This window comes from Micropterus salmoides, unplaced genomic scaffold (genome assembly GCF_014851395.1).
Source record: "Micropterus salmoides isolate LMB-PRFRI ecotype aquatic unplaced genomic scaffold, ASM1485139v1 Ms_hic_scaffold_14, whole genome shotgun sequence".
Classification (NCBI taxonomy): domain Eukaryota; kingdom Metazoa; phylum Chordata; class Actinopteri; order Centrarchiformes; family Centrarchidae; genus Micropterus; species Micropterus salmoides.
Window position 1 is genome coordinate 14029558 of NW_024040485.1, and position 20759 is coordinate 14050316.

Here is a 20759-nt window from a genome sequence, read left to right on the forward strand (position 1 = left end):
CATTTTAAAGTCAAAACAATACTCTTAACTCGACTAAAGCTTTTTTTTATAGTTTGCAGACAAATGATTATTTCTGAACTATTAGTCTGCCATTTAGCCTTTCATAATCACAGTAATGAACTTGAGGTTATAAAATATGTCTAAGACTTTCCCCTACTTCAGCAGCCATGTAGAAGAGTCTGACCAAGTACTGTAGTACCGTATTTGGAAATGAAGGTGCAGCAACAGTTTCCTACATCCTACACGTCCCATGTTGACCAAAATGATTTCTCACCTTAAGACGAGCACGCCGTTTTGATTTATGATGCTTCACAACCACTAAAATTCAATTTCAGCCTGCATTGCACGCTTCTGATTACCCCGTAAATGAGATAAACTGATAGCAATTTATTCAAGGATCCCACCTCTCCTTTCCTTTTTTCTCCTCTCTCTCCTGTTCTTTCAACAGGAGACACAACTCACATCCCAGACTTGGGTGAATCCAATATTTAAGCAATACGTCTGTATTCCGGAGCATTCAGCAGAACAGACAAGGTGGTGCTAATAGAAAACCTCTCAGAGAACCATGAGAGAGATAGAAAACAATGTGCGTGTTTGATGACGTGAGAAACATTCAGAATCTGCCTCCTGCAGCCTGATTACTCTTAGATTTCCTCTTCAGGACGTCCAGGAGCAATCTGACTTGGGTAAAGCACTTATTGACGACATTTGATGATGCTTGATAATGCCAGCCATCGCTCATTCACGGCTTTAATGTGACTGTGTAACTCTGCTAGGAGAATCCCATTAAGAGCTAAGTAATGTCAAATAAAACAGAAGTAGTGGACGTCTTGAATAGACTACACTTGAAAACTATGCAAGGAGCTTCAAACTGCTTCTGTACACGCATAGCACGTGCAAGTAACCATGCCAAAACTACAAAGTGATCAGGTCTGAGATTTCACCAGTATTCTGATGTGACCACATACTACTAACAACAAAAACAGCACCACTTATCTCCAAGGTGTCGATGATGTTCACTCTAAACAACAATGTGGTCAACAGACCCATTCAGACTTTAAAGAGAAGCTGTCAGAGACCATGATAAAAAAGCATAATGATTATAAATGCTTAGCCCCATTTAGGAGGCGTCAATGCCATTGTTGTTGTTATCCGGCGTATCAATCTTGTTGATTGATCATCCCGCTCTGGTGACATCAGTTTTATGGCCTCTGAAATGCGTCCCAGTGTTTTCACAATGCCATCCAATTAGGGTACTCCATTCATCACTGGGCTGGAGAATCATTATTAATTGGGTGGAGAGCCGACTGCCACTCCCCTGCTGAGGAGGGCGGCTTCTGGAGATCAGGCCATTCAGATGACGGTAAAAGGAATGAGGGCTACGAGGGTGCACTGTGCAGGGGGCCACGTAGAGATACCAAACTACACACCTTTATGTACTTTATAGGCATGTTCAGTTAGAATACATGCTCTTTTTTCATAATGGATGGAGAAATTTGTTGAAGTGGATCACCGAGTCATGATGTGCTTTGTTCAATAAGAAATAAGTGAACGCATAGAGTATAACATGACAATATTAACTCCAAATTTTGCCTGTTTAAGTCTGCCACCTCCTTCTAGCCCCTAAATCACACACTACTGTGGAGGCATATAGACCAACCAATAGGAGTCACTTGTTCACCTCCAAGGACGTGATCTCTCACTAGCTTCCCAACTGCAAAACTACAACCAATTTTGCACACTGAAGAAGTAGCTGAAACATCTAGGGTTTCACTCCTCTATGGCGAACAACAAATAAATTATTTTAAATAGATTCAGGTGTGCAAACTCTCCTCTTTTTAAAAAAATGCTTTCTATCCAAATGCAGCACAAATTTTGACAGAATTTCCAGAAAATCAGCAAAAGAAAATGTAAATTAATACACGTTTCCAGGCACTACCGAGTTGGTGGCACAAATTCATCAGGTACTATTAAATCACTGCAGAAAAAGAGGGCACAATGCAATGATGTAATTAAAAGAGTGCCAGGCAAACCTCAAATGGTGGAAAAAAATGTAGAATGACAAATATGGCATTTCAGGTCTTAATTTAAGGGCCTTTACAGTTTCCTCAATGATCCACACAGATCTGATGTTTTTGCGTTATATGTGCATAAAAACAGGTGGATGGAAATGTGCTTTTTGTTTCAGAAGTTTTGGTTATTTCAAAACTGTAGTGATGAGATTTGTGTTGTACCTTCATTGCCTGCAGATAAGCCGTCTGGCTTCGTGATGCCCGTGCTCTTTTTCCGTCTGTGCTTCTTGCGGTTGGCATGTGGCGAAGGTGGTGGCTCAAGTTTTGGACTTGTGGCGCTGCCCACACTGGAATTCGCAGGATCACTCATTCCATTGGCTGAAAAAAAAACAACAAAAAAACACACAGACAGACACAATTGTTATTTTTTTATGTTAAATAAATAGGGGTGGTTTGAATTTTTTTTGTTCATCTCTGTTTTATATTCGCTGGCCATGTAAGTTTGACCGTCACAGCTTCAGCTTGGTATCTACCGTTCCACACTGGGTTCAACTTACAGTCCTACTCATAAAAATACACCAAAGCAATTACGCTGCTACAGAAGTCATATTGTTGGGTCATATTTGTTGCTATGATGAACCATAATATACAGATAAGGAACTGCAGATGAAGATTTTTTGTGTTTAACTGGATTAAAGCTACACAATATATCGTTTTGAGCATTGTCATCGCAATGTGCTCTAGCACAACAGTCACATTGCAGAACGCAAGTCAAATTAACTCAAACACCAACTTTTTTGCTGCTTGATACAAAAGGAAAATTCTTATTTTTCATGACTAGTCTACAAGAGGACTATCAGATGTGACATCATTTACTCCGATTAAAGGGTTCTTGGATACATAGAGTTTGTTGCTAGTGACTGACAAAGCAAGCTCTGCATGCACAGCGAACCACCAATCACAGTATTGTTCTTAATCAGTTTATCAAACAACCAAAGTAGGCCCTGCCCGCCTTAGTTGTTGACAACGACTTGAAAATGAGTGATGAATGCTCTTTTATTTTTATCATTTGTTGAAAATATGTTTAATGCATTAAAGTTCAAGAAAGGATAGTTAGCATTAAAAAAAAGTATTCAGACTAAAAGGACTTTTTTCAGGTTATTTATTTTCTATTTCAATGCATTTTTCCCTTCCAAATCACCCCAATAATTCAAGGATGCTTAATTCTTTTTCAAATAGAGCAATTTAGGTAATTTGGTGAAAATTTCTGTATTTTTTCATGTCGCAATATGTATCGCCACTAAGAAAAATATTGCAATGTTAGTTTTTCCAATATTGTGCAGCCCTAATGTGGACTGTTGATTAGTCTGAGAGTAATTGCATTAATTGATTTCAGATGAGGCTGCAAGTCCAGTGTGAAGAAACCGATGCAAGACACATTAATGTGTTACATGGGCAGAGTATAAAATAGTTTTGAAAAATGTGAAACTATTCCTTTAAAAATAAACTAAACTGGCAGCTTCAATTTAACTTAGTACATATTCAACTAAAAAAAAAAAAGGAACATACTGCTATGTATCAAACGTAGGAATCATTTTGAAATGACACTGAGCAATGAATAATGAATGATATTATCAGCAATGAAAGACTCATGCAAAGTCGAGGCAGACTAGAGTTGGAAATGGCTTTGAGTGCTCCAAAAGTAACAATGTGGCTGGGGCTTTGGGTAGAGTGAAGGACAGGTATGGGGCTATCAGTGAACAAATGGTTACCTAAGTTAGCCTGTGGCAAAGCCCTCTATATGACTGTCTGAGAGTGACAGGGGGCTAAGAGCCGGCTTTGTTTCTTGTAAGTGATTTTATAAATGTGATATTAACCTGTGATACCGTTGGGCAAAGGGATAGGAGGAATGGGATGATAGGAGGGGGTTGTCAGCTTGCCATCTTTCTGATTTCCTGACATTTGACATCACTTTCCCTTCTTTCCCCCTCCGGATGCCATTATGAATCTGGGAGCGGGGGCCAGGGGCCTGGGGGAAGCAGGGAGGGAGAGCCAGTAGATGGGCCCCATATTGCTCTCCTCTTACCACCCTGTGTGGTGCTGGCAGCCTCCTCCATTGTCCCCCATCAAAAGCTCATTGTAGTGTGGCAAACTCCATTCATTTCCCTGTGCACCGTCCCAGCCCCAGGGGTGGAGTGCAGGAGGACAAGGGGCTCAGGGATTATTGCTGTTGTTGTTGCCAGTTGCACATGCTATAATGTGCGCCACTGTGCCATTAGCCAGTGTACAACATTAGGCCTAATTCGGTCATTACCTTTAGGGAGATGGGGCTGTCTTGGAGGAGTTAAGATGGGCTCAGCAGGGGACGGAAGATGCTAACGTAGAGGGAGAGTCGAGCTCCGAGGGCCCGGGGATGCATTGTCTGAATGTGAGCAAAATATATAGGCGACAACACCTGAGACACACATTGTTATGTCTGTGCTTGACTTAGAGATTAGTCATTACTGGAAAACATTAACAAATGTGTTTAAAATATCAGTATATTTTAGTTGTTAGAAGATAACGGACCATACTTAGCAGTATGAGAACTAATATTTTAGCATTAATTGTCAAGTGCTACTTGGAAAATAAATAAGAGTGATGATATTCCACCACATTAATAAACATAACATTGGTGCTTGTGCTGGACCACATACATTAAGCTCTCTGGTGTTTTGAATGGCAGCACGCAGCCACACATGTAGCAGCTCCTAGTCGAGGCGTCTGTTTCAATTTCCCTGCTCTCTTACAACAGCCCCCCTGAGACGAGTCATTAGCTGGCTCAGACAGCTGGGGGCACAGGGGTCCTCCATGTGCCCCCCCCCCCCCCCCCCACACACCCCCCGTCCTCCCTCCCCACCACACCCTCTGCTACCTCCTCCCTCTACATCCCAGCGTCTGTCCCGCCAGCACAGCTCCGTATGGCGGGTGGAAGACTTGAGCTCCAAGTGACAGCCAGCATTTGTTTAATGTCGCTTGAGGTTAAAGGGGAGGGCTGCCCCTCAGGGCCCCCAGCCATGTCATAAACACCTCTAATTATCAATTTCTGCCCCTAATGTTGTGGAAAATGACCCTGGGCCTGCTCATCCTGCACCTCCTGCATCTGAAACATATACAGGGTGATACACTTCCCTTTGTTTGCACCAATCAGGCTTTAAGTAGTCTGTAACATGAAGGAAATGGATAAAACTAAAGTTCACATCACTAAGCAATAATATCAAACCACCTGAAACCTAATGCTTTTATATAATGCAGTCTTTAAGTGGTTCTCAGCTCCAAACTATACATGACTGGTAGATTATATTTCTTAAATTGAGAATTATGAAGTTACAATTGGACTGATTCTGGGAGCAGAGTGTTCACTGTGGCATTATTAGCTAGCTGTTAGTGTGTACGAGGGCCATCAGGACCAAGCTGGGTAATGAAGCGCACTGGGGATCAGGAGTCTCTTTCCCACTCAGCCACGATCACCTGGGCAGCAGAATAGGTATCAGCCTAACCTGTGATTACAGTGTATTACACTCTCACCACGGAGATGACAGTTTAAACATGCTTCAGGATGAAGACTATGGGTGAGACAAAGAGGGGGCTGCTAACAGCTTCCTGCCTTTACCAGTGCAATACTGACAATGAATGAATGAGAATGGAAAAATGGTGAGAGAGAGAGAGAGAGAGAGAGAGAGAGAGAGAGAGAGAGAGAGAGAGAGAGAGAGAGAGAGAGAGAGAGAGAGAGAGAGAGAGAGAGAGAGAGAGAGAGAGAGAGAGAGAGAGATTTCATTGTTATTCAAGAGGCTCCGGGTGAGGAGCACTATGATTCCACCAGGCCCCTTGACATGGCAGCCCTGCCTGTCCTCAATCAAAGCCAACGGCTGCAATTAATGGCAAAAATTAGAAACAATCACCGCCTCCCCCTTATTATCCTCAATTAGAGCGTACTAATCAAGGCCTGATCGCGCTCTGCTGCTCTCTCCAAACTAAATGTCAAACTTCATTACGGCCTGGCGTAGAAATCAAACGCCCCACATGCTATCACCCTCGCATCAGGAGGCCAAGGTATAAAAAACAGTGCCACAGGAAAAGGCTATCTGTGCATTAACTACCTGTGTCCTCATATGCAAACTTAGAGGACAAAAAGCACTTGTATATAAAGAACCACATAGCAGAACAGACTGCAGCACAAATGTCTCGGGAGGATGGAAATAAAAACATGATGCAAACTTTTCATGGAGTTCTAGGTGGGCAACTTGGACAAAAATACTATTGTGATAATTAGGACGATTAATCAATATAGTTCACCATGAATTAATCTCTTGATTATTTATTATTATTGTGTTTTTCCTCATAAAATGTAGGAAAATAGTAAAAAAAATGCTAATTACGACTCCCCAGAGTCTAAAATTACATTTTCCAATCGCTTGTTTTGTCAGTCAACAGTCTAAAACCCACAAGATATTCAATGTGCTAACATATAGGGCAAAGAAGAGCAACAAATCCACACATTTGAGAAGCTGGAACCAGTGAATGCTTGTAAAAAAAATGACTGAAGCTTTAATCGATTGTCAAAATTCTTGCTGGTCAACTTCACTATTAAATCAACTACTTGTTCCAGGTCTGCTTCCCACTATGTACAATTCTTTTGTGTTTTAATACAACAAAATTGCATGATTTAAAAAAACAACAACAGTACATTTGTTAGTTGGGACAGATTCTAGCATAATTTCACTTGTTATATTTTTTTTGGAAAAGACAACTGTGAACCAGGATATCTCAAACTTCTTTCTAGAAAAGATAATATTGAATTAAAGCTGCAAGCAGCGTTGGGCGGGCCCTCGCACTTGTAAGCGCGTCCGCGTGTGAGCCGGCCGAGTTGCATATTCTGGAGCTCTGCCGGTGCGGCTGTGAATTTCCTACGCGGTTATGTCGCCGCATGAAGGTGCTATATGTCACTTCCTGTGTCCCCTATGTGGAGCTACATAGCACTTGCCGCTATGAATATAAATCGGTATTGACGTGTAGATGTCTGGGGGTCAGAGAGTTATCAAGCACGCAAAGTTTGGTTCAGATGTGAGCATGTACACTGAACAATAATGTACCCAAACAATAAATAAATTCCTTTTATATTTCCCTGCCTTGTTGTTTAGGTGTACATACAGAGGAAGAATGTGATAACAGCACACATTTCATCGTTACTGTGTGCTGTACCGCAGTTCTGTGTCCATGCATGCAGCAAACTGAAAGCACTGTCTGTCGGAGCGTCTACGTGAAAAAGAAGGAAGACATGGCTGGTAGTGTCTTCAGAGTTGTTAAACACCTCAGCGCACTGAAGGAAGCCATCTGACTGTGTGAGGGGCAAGATCGTTGATGTCTGCAGGCAGAGTAGGCCTAGAGCTCTCCTGTCTGACTGGTCCACCAATAGCAGAGAAGATGACCCCTTGAGACACAGCCCCTCCTCATTTGCATAATGAGTCAGAAATGCATACAGAAATTTAAAAAGGACAGGCAGAAATAAATACCATGGGTGAAAATAAATAAGGTAGAAAAATACAAAGGAAGAATAAAACAGACAAAATATTAAAACACACACATAAATAAATATATTAAAAAAATTAGTAATAAATAAAGTTGAAGATTATAAGGGAGAATAAATAAATAAGGTAATTATAACAAAGGTGAATAAGTAAAGGCACTAATTAAAATATATACTTTATGTCTCCTTGTATAATTTAATTAATACCAACATTTATTTATTTACTTTATTTTTTTGTGTATTTAATTGGAAGCTTATTTATTTATTGAGCATTTTTATTTCTGTATTTTTCTGACTGTGTCAGGATCGGTCCTCCATAGCGGGGTGGAGAGTTATCAAGCACGTAAAGTTTGGTTCAGATGTTAGCATGTACACTGAAGTTAAACACTTCCTGTGTCATGGCGAAGACTTGATCTTTGACGCCACGCCACGGACACACCCATTGACGAAAACTCGCAAATAGCACAACTTTTCATCTTCAATGCCTTTAGAAGGCACAGCACAAATTTGAAGTCGGTCGACTTAATCCCTAGGAGGAGTTCGTTAAAGTACGAAGTGTGTAATCATCCAAAATTGACGTAAAATTCAAATGGCCGACTTCCTGTGATTTTAGGGCATCGCTCCGAGAGGCTTTTTTGTGCGTCTGGACAAGATACACGTACCACAGAAAATTCGTGCACGTAGGTGAAACGTGCGGCGGGGGCTGCTTCGTTAAAAGTCACTTCCTTTTGCCAGCAGGTGGCGCTATGACTGTGGGTGAATGTCAGCATGTACATGTGTTCAGGGCGGGACTCTCATCCTACATGTACAGTTTGGTGCAGATGTGAGCATGTACACTGAAGTTACGACAACTTCCGTGTCATGGTGAAGAGCTGATCTTTGACGCACGCCACGGACACGCCCATTGACGAAAACTTGCAAATAGCACAACTTTCATCTTCAATGCCTTTAGAAGGCACAGCAGAAATTTGAGGTCGGTCGGACTTCTCCCTAGGAGGAGTTCGTTAAAGTACGAAGTGTGTAAATCATCCAAAATTTGACGTAAAATTCAAATGGCCGACTTCCTGTTGGGTTTAGGCTATGGCTCCGAGAGACTTTTTTGTGCGTCTGGACAAGATACACGTACCACAGAAAATTCGTGCACGTAGGTGAAACGTGCGGCGGGGCTGCTTCGTTAAAAGTCACTTCCTGTTGCCAGCAGGTGGCGCTATGACTGTGGGTGATATCAGCATGTACATGTGTTCAGGGCGGGACTCTCATCCTACATGTACAGTTTGGTCCGATGTGAGCATGTACACTGAAGTTACAACAACTTCCTGTTTCATAGCGAATCATCGACGCCACGGACACACCCATTGACGAAAACGCGCAAATAGCACAACTTTTCATCGTCAATGCCTTTAGAAGGCACAGCAGAAATTTGACGTCGATCCGACTAAATCCCTAGGAGGAGTTCGTTAAAGTACGAAGTGTGTAAATCATCCAAAAATGGCCGTAAAATTCAAATGGCCGACTTCCTGTGACTTTAGGCTATGGGTTCTTGAGGCTTTTTTGTGGCGTCTTGATATGATACATGTCCCCAGAAAATTTCGTACATGTAGGTTGAACGTGAACGAGGGGCTAATTTTTTCCAATTTTCTAGGTGGCGCTAGCGAGTCATTTTGCAACGCCCATGTGCGAAACTTGTAGAATACGAAATTTTTCACCGTTCTGACACGTTTGCAAATTTGGTGAGTTTTCGAGAATGTTTAGGCCATGTCAGTTGAGCCTACTTTGCAGAAAAAGAAAAAAAAAAAAAAAAAAAATATATATATAATCCGAGCAAATTCAATGGGACCTCACACGGTCGTGCTCGGGCCCTATTAATTATTGAATCATTACCCACAGAGATCACTGGTCTACAGAAATCTCTTGCCTTCAGAAAAGTGATATTACTCACACTCTGACCATGACTTAAGTTGTATCGTCAGTGAGTCCATCACATTGTACCCATCACATTGTTTGAGCCTCTTGCTTTAATTCAGGTTCAAAGATTGAGGTGTACACCAAGAGAGCAGGATCTAAACAGCATTAAGAATGGGTGTCTTTATGAATGCAAGCAATAGAAAAATTGGGCCGGGATTTAATCAAAAATCTGCGCTCAATATTCAAGAGACGATACTACCTCTGCTTCTGCCTTTGCTCAATAGGTTTACAAATGAGGACATTCTTTAAATAATATGGAAATGGTTACCTGGCTAAGATGCATTCATTCTCCAGTGAATCATCAATCTGCTGTTTTTGCATCTCAGAATCACATTTTATGTTAACCTGCAACCTTCACCAAGGATAATGGAGTGATTGGGCTCGGTTCAAGTCAATTCAAATGGCAAAACATGAGCACCCTTCACTGTGGAACACCCTCTATTGATTATTGAAGGCGCATTAGGATGAAAGATAAGAGGTCACATTTCAATCAAGTTTATGTTTTCTGATGGTCCAGCCACACTTTACACTACAGATATATTCTGTGCTGCTATATGATTCCTATCATGTCAGGAGACATAAAAACAAGATATGCAGAGAACGTTTTGAGCTACAAAGATGTTGCTTCTAGTGTACATTATAAGTCTTAAACTGTCTGCACTGACTACACTGATTACAGAGACACTCCTTCCCATAGACGAGCAACATATCTATCATTTGACGCAGCGTTTCTACTATTATTTCAGCTCATTTGCCTCATTCGAGCTCATTTGTGGTTACCTTAAGACTAGCATAAAAATAATTGAAGAAAATAGAATAATGGAGCAAATTGTGGATCTGATTAGTTGAAGACTGGGTGCTGGTTAATGAGCTATGTTAATATTGAGGGCTTTTCAGTTTACCAAACATGAAAATGGGAAATTCTATGCATCCTTATTTTCACAGCACAATGTTCAGGAATTCCTATTTGTCCTCTGCAGACCGGCCGCCCAACGCACGTTCGCAAACATCCAGTATGAAGCTTTTTTTTCCTCTCCCATACACACATTGTAATACAGACGCAAACATGCTCTGTGGAAAAAACTCACATACAAACAGCTACACACACAAAATAAATCAGCGAGAACACACACACTCACGCTCATTTATTTGAGGACCCCACGAATCTAAGTAATTCTGCTTTGGGCATGCTGCTGATGGGAGACAGGGGTAGGGGGTGATGGAAGTGCCTGCGTCCAGGCAGAATTGATCGTTTGGCAGCTCCAAATGAGAGACAGGTGTCTGCGGAACCACGAGGGCCGTGCAGTTGGACTCCAGCAGCGCTCGTAAAGTGCGCTCTTTAAACTGCCGGGGCCCCTGGGAGCCCATGGGGAGGGGGGGAGCCGCCGCCGTGCTAATGAGAACTACCAGAGTGCAAACATGCATGGAAATGACTGTTATTCTGTTGATGTGCATTTAAGTGCTTTTTTACTGCCAACCACAAAGAGAGGGAAATAACTGGTGATGAATGGTACCCCCAAAAAGCATTCATTTTCCTCTTCGAAAGAAAAGAGAGGAAAACAGACGGGGGTGGGAAGGGGGGGGGGATAAGAGTATGATGGAAGGTAGAGACAGGATGGGGGGGTAGACATGCATGGTGAAATATCTCTTACTTCACTCAAGTACAGTGACAAGGTGCAATGTGACACAGAGGGAGTAAGTGGAGATGCATCGATGGCAGAAAGTTAACCTTCACTGTTCTGCTCCTCTGAACAGGGAGCTTCTATCAAAGAGCGGCAGCCAAAAGGTCACAACGATCACAGCCCTGATCACCTAATTATGAAAATGAGGCTTGTTCCACCTGTCTAGGAAACTCTGGAAAATGGCATCTCCATCACACCACACGTCTAGATCAGATCCCTTCATTTTCTTTGTATTCACTTTTGCGGTAGCAACGTGTGAATTTAAATTGCACTATGCATGGCGAGGACTTTGGAAGGGATTAAGGGAATGGAGAAGGTAAGGAGTGCAGGCCTTACGTGCTCCGCTGCTAGTACTGGTGTTGATGGCTTCATTCCACTGGTCGGCGCTGGACACAGAGAAGGAGCGTTGGTGCATGCCATCTTTACTGCCACCAAACACCGATCCGCCCGTCTGGAGGGATGTACTACTGTTGGAGTGAGGAGCGCCTGGAAAATAAGTGACAGCACAAGAAATGAATCCTGATTTCTCATGTTCTCTGCACCAGTTTGAATTCTACACTTAGCCTGGTAGGGTTGTTTTCTATAAACAAAAAAGTCTGCAATGAAGTGATAATAGTGTAATTGAGTTAACGGTTTTTGGTCGTTTCTACAGCACTGCAATGCTGCTGCAACCTTATTTGTGCACATCCTTCTGTCAGCCAACCCCCCTCACGCAGGCGCATGCACACACACACACACACACAAAACCCCTCTCCCTCTGTCTCTAATTAGCCCTTAATTAACAAGATACACTCTGAACGCTAATTATCTCGCCTCATCCCTCTGACTGCCACATCGATCTCCACTGGCGTCAGCAGGCGTCCTCTCCCTAACTTCCAATCAGACGAGCCACGGACGCCTGGCTCTCTTTACTAATTCATGGGCTAGGGTGCGCCATGTGCGGTCCTTCCTCCTGTTCGCAAGCAGTCGCTACAACACATCCTAACTACTCTGAAAAACACATCGATACACTTCATGTCACCACCAGTCATGTGAGGGGAATCAGATGAACTGGTTAAGCTGTAAAATGCATCAAACTGAGTATAACTGTCATGTAATACAATCATTTGTTCCAAAATTATGTGATTTTATTCTGAAAAATTAGGGTACCATTGACACTAATTAGAACTTATTTTGTATGAGCTACAAGAAAAAAATTGGTTGTTAAATAAAATTAACCTTCTTAATAAATTAAAAGTTAATTTTCACAGTATTTTTCTCTAAAAGCTGACACAATAACTCATTTAAAAGCTACACAACTACATTCTCAAAACAATACAATTGAATGAGGTAAATAGTCACTGATTTGACATTTCAAGGTAAAAATTTCAGTGGTTTTGTTTTTGGAAAACAAGCCATATCTCTGATTTCTCAACAATGCTTTCTCATCTTCCAGGTATCACACATCAAGGCCTTTTATTCAATAATCACAAGAGAATATCAGTTTCTGATTGAGGTGACAATAACAGAAAATATAGTGTGTGGGTCGTGTGTAAAGTAAACTAAGCGGCACGGGTGCTTGTTAGGATAATATGTCCTACTCATTATCTAGAGTAATAAGTGTATCAAATTCACATAATCATGTCTAATTAGTATCAGTAATTATCTTGTTGGGCCCAGGAATATTAATCTTCAGGTCCCAGAGGGGAGGGAGCACAATCGCAGCAAGAATGGGAGAGAGAGCGAGGGAATCATGCTGAGGAGCACTGACTAAATTAGCATGCTGAAATCAGAGCGGAGGAGGAGGGGGAGGCAGAGCAGAGGAGTAGGGGTACTGAAAAGAAAATATCAAACTTTGTTTAGTTTTTTTTAAAGTGATGTCTGAATGATACATACGATAAGCCCATGACTTATATAGAAATGCTTTTGGTTGCTTTTGTTTTAAAATGCATTTTACACCCCCCCCCCCCCCCACACACACACACACAACAGTACCTACTTGCAAATAAAAACGTTTAATCACCTCATTGTTTAGAAGTAATTCTTTATTATCTTTTATACTACAAACATCAACATTTTTTATTTCCAGTGTGTAGTTTGACTATTTGACCCCTTAAAAAAGAACCAAAAAAAAAAAATAAAAAACTGATAGATAACTACAAAGCAACTTCGATTGATATTTAAAATTCAACAATCACGTCTAATTGTCAAATTGGATGCTAATGATTGATGAATTATACATGGCTGTATCCATTAGTCCCCAGAGACCACTCCTGCATAAAGGGGAGGATAATGTAATTACAGTGGAGAAATAATCAGCTTGTGGCATTAAAATAGCACTGTATTCACAGCTCCAGCCAGGCCTGACTAGTACGTTTTACAGATTTAGCAGTGGCACTACGGTGGACTGACAATGGTGAACCTCACAACTGCAAACTGAGGTCTACAGGATTTGACTGAACACTGAATGCTACCAACTTTAGTGCTCTGAATGTCAAATACAAATACATCAAGCATTATTGAATTCTTTAAAGCAATACATGTTTAGAATATTAGATTATTTGGGATTTATTATTATATAGACCGAAAAATAAAAAACTATGACACTGCAGAGCAACAGGAGTAAAAAAGTTAAACTGTTAACTTTATAGTGCAAAAACATTAAATGCTGTTTCATAAAGGCCCTTTGCATAAAAAACATAATTTTGATGATATACATCCAACCTTATTCTGCCTGTTCTCTATTGATGATCTTTTTTTTTGTAGTAAAAATTGAACAGCGATCAAGCCACTGGTAGAAACTAAATAAGCACATTTACTCAATTAGTGTACGGGTACAATTATAAGGCTTGAGCATTTCTACTTTTTGCCACTTTCTACTCCACTATATTTCAGAAGGTAATATTGTACATATCACTGTACTTAATTGACAGCTTTAGTTACTTTGTAAATTAATTTAATTTTACATACATGAAATACATTTGTTTTTAAAAATAATATCAAATTTATAAATTAAGCTAGCAACAGAATAAAGTCCACCTCAGCGAGCTACAACATTAAACTGCTTCTTCGTTCCTACATTTTATGCATCAGCAATAATAATAATGATCTGATAATGAATAATATAACACTGACAGCAGCCATTCTCTTGTATAATGAGCACTTTTACTTTTTATACTTGAAGTACATTTGATGATAATACATCTGCAATTGTACTTGAGTAAAATTTTGATGAAGGTCTTTCTATTACTTAAATAAAATAAAAAAAATCTGAATACTTCTTCCACCACTGCATCTAGATACTGTAATTAAAACCATCATTACCATTACCACATAAGAGGATAGTCCTGTTCAGCTAAATTCAAAGTGATACTTATCTTATTAAGCAGGTTACAACAATACATTTAATTTGAACTCCTGTGCAAATTCTCATTACTTTGCTTAAACTTAAAAGTACAAAGAACCATTATGAATTATTTCTTGCTAACTGTATCACCATGTGTATAAAGAGATAACAAAAACCACATAGGCTATCCAGGGCTGGGGTGTTAAGTAGAGGCGATGGATTAGCAGGGAGCAGCGCTGCCTTGCTTCTCATTTCTCTTTAGGCTGGGGCGTCAGTGGGTTGATGAGCCGTGACGAGGCTTGACCCCTCTGTGGAGTTGTTGCCATTATGTACAAGAAGTGGGATAATGAAGCATTCATGGTAATGTGGGCTGGGCAGCACATCATCTGCGGCTGTGTGTAATCTACCACCATCATCCTGACCAACGCCCAGACGTCCCCATCCACCCTGATACTGCTGCTGCTGCCGCCGCCGCCGCACACAAGTCACTCAGATGTTCATATTCATACCTATTTTTTATTCATAAAAGCTGTATGCATTTAAACAACTTCACCATTATTTTAAATCTTCCATATGGCACTACCCTACTTTCTTTACATGTTGCACTTTTAGGACAAATTTAGGCCATTCATTTAGGCCTTATAATGTATTTTTGTATTGTTAGAGGATTCTTGCAGGCATTTCCAGCTTAAAATGGCCATTATCTTACATGGTTCCTATGAATTTTATGACCTCTTGATGTAATTTCCTCTTAGATGGTCGAGGTAATATAAAAAAACAACAACAAACAACAACATTAAAGACGGACCAAAAATTTCTACACTAAACATAAACTATTACTCTATAGTGGGGATTCCTGACCAGGGGTACATACAGTTGTGATAGGGCACATGGAAGATTGAGGACAAGCTCAGCTAATTTGGCATTTGTAATATAACGGGTGGCTTTGATGAGTCTTTGGTAATATGGCTGAGGGGGAGCATCAGACAATAAAGGACCCACTACTCTATTGTGTATGAGGCCAGATTGCCCCAGTGTTGGCTACAGAAGTGTCATGTTGGTATTGACAAGGCCTGCTGGTTAGTGAGTACTGAATTCAACAGTACTATAGATTAGAGACAAATTGTGGCACAGAGTAAGGAGGGAATGAGCTACACTTTCATGAAATCTCCACCTCTTCCACATGCATCTCTCTCCCCCACAGGATTGATTCAAAGTGACTGGGCCCATTAATACTTTGATACAATGTATCTGTCGCTGGTGACACGGCAGGATGCGTGTTAACAGGGAGGATCATATTTAAAATGGTTCCGCTCAGCACCCAGCAAAGGAATTAAACCTGGCCGTTTGGCAAACTCGTGGGCGCATGCGTTCTCTCATTTACTCTCTGTCTTCTCAGCCTCTCCTCTTCATCTTCCCATCTCCCCCATCCACTCCGCCCCTCCTTCACTCCGTCGCAATCCCTCTTCTCCCAGTGATTATAAAGGTCTTTAGATCTAAGGAATGAATGAATTACCAAAAGCAGAGACAAGGCTTGTGATTTGGACGCCGTGAATGAAAAATTACCCCTTTGTTCCCTTCATCAATTGCACGTCTAATGAAATCAAAATCCCGATCACATAATCAGAAGAGGGTCCTCCACCCAGAGAGAGACCCGATGTGATTTGTAACCTTTCTTTTCCTAAGTGGAGATTAAGGCAAATCTCCCACACATTGTTCCCTGATGCACAAATGGATGGCAACTGAAAATCCTAGGAATGTGTCATTGAGGTGTCCAAGAACAACAAGAGGAGGCATTGTTGGGTTAGAGAAAAAAAATGAACTTGGAGATAAAACAAACCAGTTGGTGCCGTTTTCCCACAACCTGGTCTGGCCTGTTTTTCAAGGCCTTTTGTCTGCCCCAGTGACTCTCCTCAACCCAACGCTCAAGGTTAACAAGTTTGCGGGATGGAACAACCTCGATCCAACGTCCTCTGCTCTGTAAACTCCTACATCTTTCTGCTTTTGACTGATTAACCCATTCAGCAGTGGCAGCGCCTTGGCCAGGTTTAACAGTAACCTGCCTGGCCAGTGCTAATGGTCCCTGCTGACCCGTCTTTGGCACCTTACCCACTCTCAGCCAGTTAGCTTTAGCCTGAGTGATGGAAACGCTGTGCCCATTTCACAGCCAATGAAGGACCCCTCCTCCCTCTGGGGATCACTTTGCTAATTAGTATTAATTACTCTTAATCCTAACCCCTACATCCAATCACCGGCTTCCCCTCTATAAGCCTGCCAGACTCTTTGCAGCCTCCAGGGGCAAAGCTCGCTGGGAGAAGAGCTCTATTTTTAAACTTGAAAGGTGGAGAAACCCTGGCACGATGCTCAGGGCCAAACAGTTTTTTGTTGCTGTGACCCCCACTACCATAGAGGATGAAAAATAACTGGGTCAGTGTCATAGTGGCATTATAGTAAAAGATAAATAAACCCAAATTTTTTTATATTTCCTTAAACATGGGCATGATGTTTAAACATTATTTTTTAATTCCCTGTTTAGTAATTTAGAGAATGAATAGATTTTTCATAGACACTCATTAAATAATCATTGTGTATACTATGAGGCAGCTAATTTGCATGAATGAACTATACAGACAGTAGATAATTAACCTGTTGGGACCCATTTTTATAATTTATTAAAAACTGAGGACATAGAGAATGTGGACAGTAATAATCATTGAGTAACAATTAAATATTATAACTGTGATTTGTTAATCCTTTTGAGTAGTACATAAATTATAAGACGATACTCCATCCTTTCAAATTTAAAAGTGAATTGTAGTATTATGTGGTATTTATTTGAATACTACAACTGCAAGTGAAAAAGACTTAAAATAGCTTTCTGTCTTAAAAGAACTGGATGTGCTGTGTGGATGTGTGGCAACTTCAAGATGAACATATATTCAAAAAAAGTGTTCACAATCCAGGAATATTTATTAACACTGACAAGAGCGGCAAGTTTTACTCATCCCTTAACGGGCTCATGAAAAGGTATTTTGTATACCGTTTCTCATGACACACTGATTACAGTAAACTGCATGAAGTCCAGCCTGTCTTACACGCATGTCTCTCTCTCTCACTCTCTAATAAACACATCAACTGTTGTCCATTGTATGTTATAATGAGCCTAATTAAGCAAAACACATTGCTCTTACTAGTGTTAAAAGATCCTTGATCATATATTTCACAAGGGTGTGGTCACTTCTGCAAACACTTCTGGTTTATGTTTTCTGACCACACTCGAAAGACTTAACTTGACTTGTGCTGTACCATGTTGTACCAATCATATTCCAGTAGAATCACTCAATAAGTTGTGATTGCAGAGGTGTCTGAACCCATAAAATGCATATCTGTATCTTAAACATGAAAACTGCAAAAGAAGCACAGTGACTTTTATTACCTGTAGCCTTATAATGAGGACATGAAATCGTACCTGTGTTTCCTATGCCCAGCTGCAAAGTGCTGCGGTCCTTGTTCAGCCCGTTGGTTTTGGGACTAGCAGTGGGGGCCACGGTGGCCACTGCTCTAGGGGGTCGCTTCCCAGGAATCTTGACTGTTGTCCTCAGCAGGTCTATCTCTTTCCCATGCACATTCTGCATGTAGTCCTATATAAAGTGGAAAAAAAGAGCATGACAATAGTTGTGGATAGTCTGCACTCTGCTCAAGTAAAGAGTCCAAATATTACCCTCAATTTAGGGAACTGATTATACACAGCAGACCAACAAGAATCCAGGAATTATGGAAGAAAAACAAATTAAAAGACTATTCAATTTCCATCCCCATTAGTCACAACCCATCTCAGACCTTCCACTAAGGTGTGTGATAGTGGAAAAATGATTGTAAAGCCATTATACATCACCTGTGCCCACGCCACCTCTCCAAATAGCGAGATGTTAAGGCTTAATGAATGCAAACAGTCTCATTCACTTTCAATTTGGGCATTTGATTTGGTTTAAAGCGACTACTGCCCAAATGTGGGAAGCCAAGGTGAAAATCATTGGGCTCAGCAGAAAAAGACCCAGAAAGAGGCGAGCTCGGCCTTTGCCGTCCCCCCACCGACTCCTCTGCTTTATTACCGTGTCATAAAGCACTCATTTCTTTCCCAAGCCTCCTCGCTAATTACCCAGTGAGCGCTCTCATTTCATTTTATTGCTGGAATTAACAGCCAGATCGAAGCGTGCAAAGCTATTAAGATGTGTGATTAAGCCACATTCAATTAGTTTCTACAAACAATTTAATTGATGTAGCAGATAGAATTAACAGAAGGTGATTGTGTGGATGGCTTGGCTGACTGCGAAATTAAAGGTTCCCCTCTTCCACACTATGTCTGCCTCCCTCCCTCTTTCTTCCTCCCTCTCTCCTTTCCTCAATCTCTCTTCCCCGTTCCCTTTCTTACTCCTTCTCTGCTCCACTGCTCAAAATGAGCTCGAGCTGTTTCCGCGCTAATGTAACTGTCTCCCTTATTTCACCTCCCTCCGTAAGTCAACAGATTCATAGATTCATAGATTGCCCTGATGACCTGTAATAGCTGTAATGATCAAGAGATAGCCTGCTCAGTCAATTACATACATCACTGTAGCACAGCACTGCTGTACTAATAACCACTTGTAAATTAAACCACTAACACACTGTCAGTGCAGCAAGGCCACGCACAAGGTTCACGTCCAACTGTTGGGCTTGTGTTCAGAGTTTGAGCTGTCTCCTTACACGAAAGATGTTGCTAATATCATTCATGTCACCTCGACAAATCGCCTAAACATCTCAAACACAGGAACAATCAGAGAGTGATGGGAGGAGCTGAAGGTTTTTATTTATTTATTTATTTATTTTTTCGGGGAATGACGGGCATTTCTGAGTGTGGCACCGGGCCCCTGAGATGTCTGCTGCCAGCCAGCCGAGTGTTTAAGAGGTATTAGCGGCCCAGCAGGATTCTGACAAAGATGGATGTGGGAGGCTGGTCAGGCTCTGCTGCCATGCAGTGAGAACCATTATAAATACAAGCCAGCGTGGAGTCTGGGCACAGCGGGCACGCAGCAGCACGGCCATGTCTCCATTACCCAGCACCGGGGATGGGCACCACGGGGGGGGGCAGAGATGACCACTGGGACACCCGGTTTCTTTATACTAAGCTTGAAGTCACAGGGTTAGCTACTATAGCTATTATATACAATGATATGTCTCTGTAGAAATCATGTGCCTATATGGCTGTATGGCTGTTCACTACAGCAGTGGTAAATGTTATCGCATCAAGAGAATCACGCTCAGTGGTAGAAAAAGTCCTACATTAAAACCTCCAGCAGCACTCTTGAGTACAAACAGTAGTGTAACAAACACATAAAGCCGATTGGAAAAGAATTGGGAAGGGAAAGAGGGGGGGGGTTGAAACTCACATGTAAACTGGGGTGGTAAGTAAGGACGCCATTATCACACAGTGTGACATATTTCTTTTTCCACTCCTTGTTGAGGGATTTGCCACTTCGCTTCAGAAGGATTCCCTGTAAGAGACAAGGCATCAGGTGAGCATATCCTCTTCTCAAAGCAGCAGATGATATGAGCCATTGTGGATGTTAAATACTATAAAATAGCATTACTATTGTTGTTGTTAATACAGAGTTGTTATGGCAGCTACATTGATTATTTCCTTTGTGGCAAGTCAGAAAGCAAATAATTTTAAATGACAATTATTACACAGTATGAGAAGTGATTACATACAAAACTATTAAAACCCAACAGTAATGTGTAAGTAAATCCCGTTAAACTTTCTTTCTTTACTATAATTTGTTGGCTGACAGGTTTAATGATATATTAGTTTTTCTGTTGTGACCATTTGAACCATTTGAAAGTTCCTCTGGCACAGAAACCATTCAGAGAGAGAGACAATCCAATTTGCGAGACCTCCTCCCTGCATTCATACACATAACATGCTGAACTCTGGAAGACCTCTCAATCCTGGGATTAGGGAGTGTGATCTCTCTCTTCAAAGCACATTCGTCTCTTATTCTATTCTACTTTATCTTCTGGGGCCTTTAAGGGGCCTTAGATGGTTTCCTTATCTGCTGAGTAAATCCACTGGTAAACAATGCAGTTCCTCTGCTGGAGGTGACCAAAGGCTGCTGAGTGCAAGGGCCAGGAGGCTCTGTGGGGTTAAATAGTGAGGAGGGGCCTGCTTAATT

General features: G+C 41.3%; 1 protein-coding gene across 3 annotated transcripts in view; it reads right to left on the minus strand.

Moving 5' to 3' along the window:
* Positions 1-20759, minus strand: part of agap3 (ArfGAP with GTPase domain, ankyrin repeat and PH domain 3) — a 114757-nt gene that overhangs the window by 22467 nt on the left and 71531 nt on the right. For all 3 annotated transcript variants that reach the window (XM_038717833.1, XM_038717834.1, XM_038717832.1), the window contains exons 10-13: positions 19977-20081; positions 18020-18191; positions 11562-11711; positions 2235-2390 (exon numbers count right to left, since the gene is read on the minus strand). In XM_038717833.1, coding sequence (XP_038573761.1) covers positions 2235-2390; positions 11562-11711; positions 18020-18191; positions 19977-20081 — 583 coding nt within the window. The remainder of the gene's footprint in view (positions 1-2234; positions 2391-11561; positions 11712-18019; positions 18192-19976; positions 20082-20759) is intronic.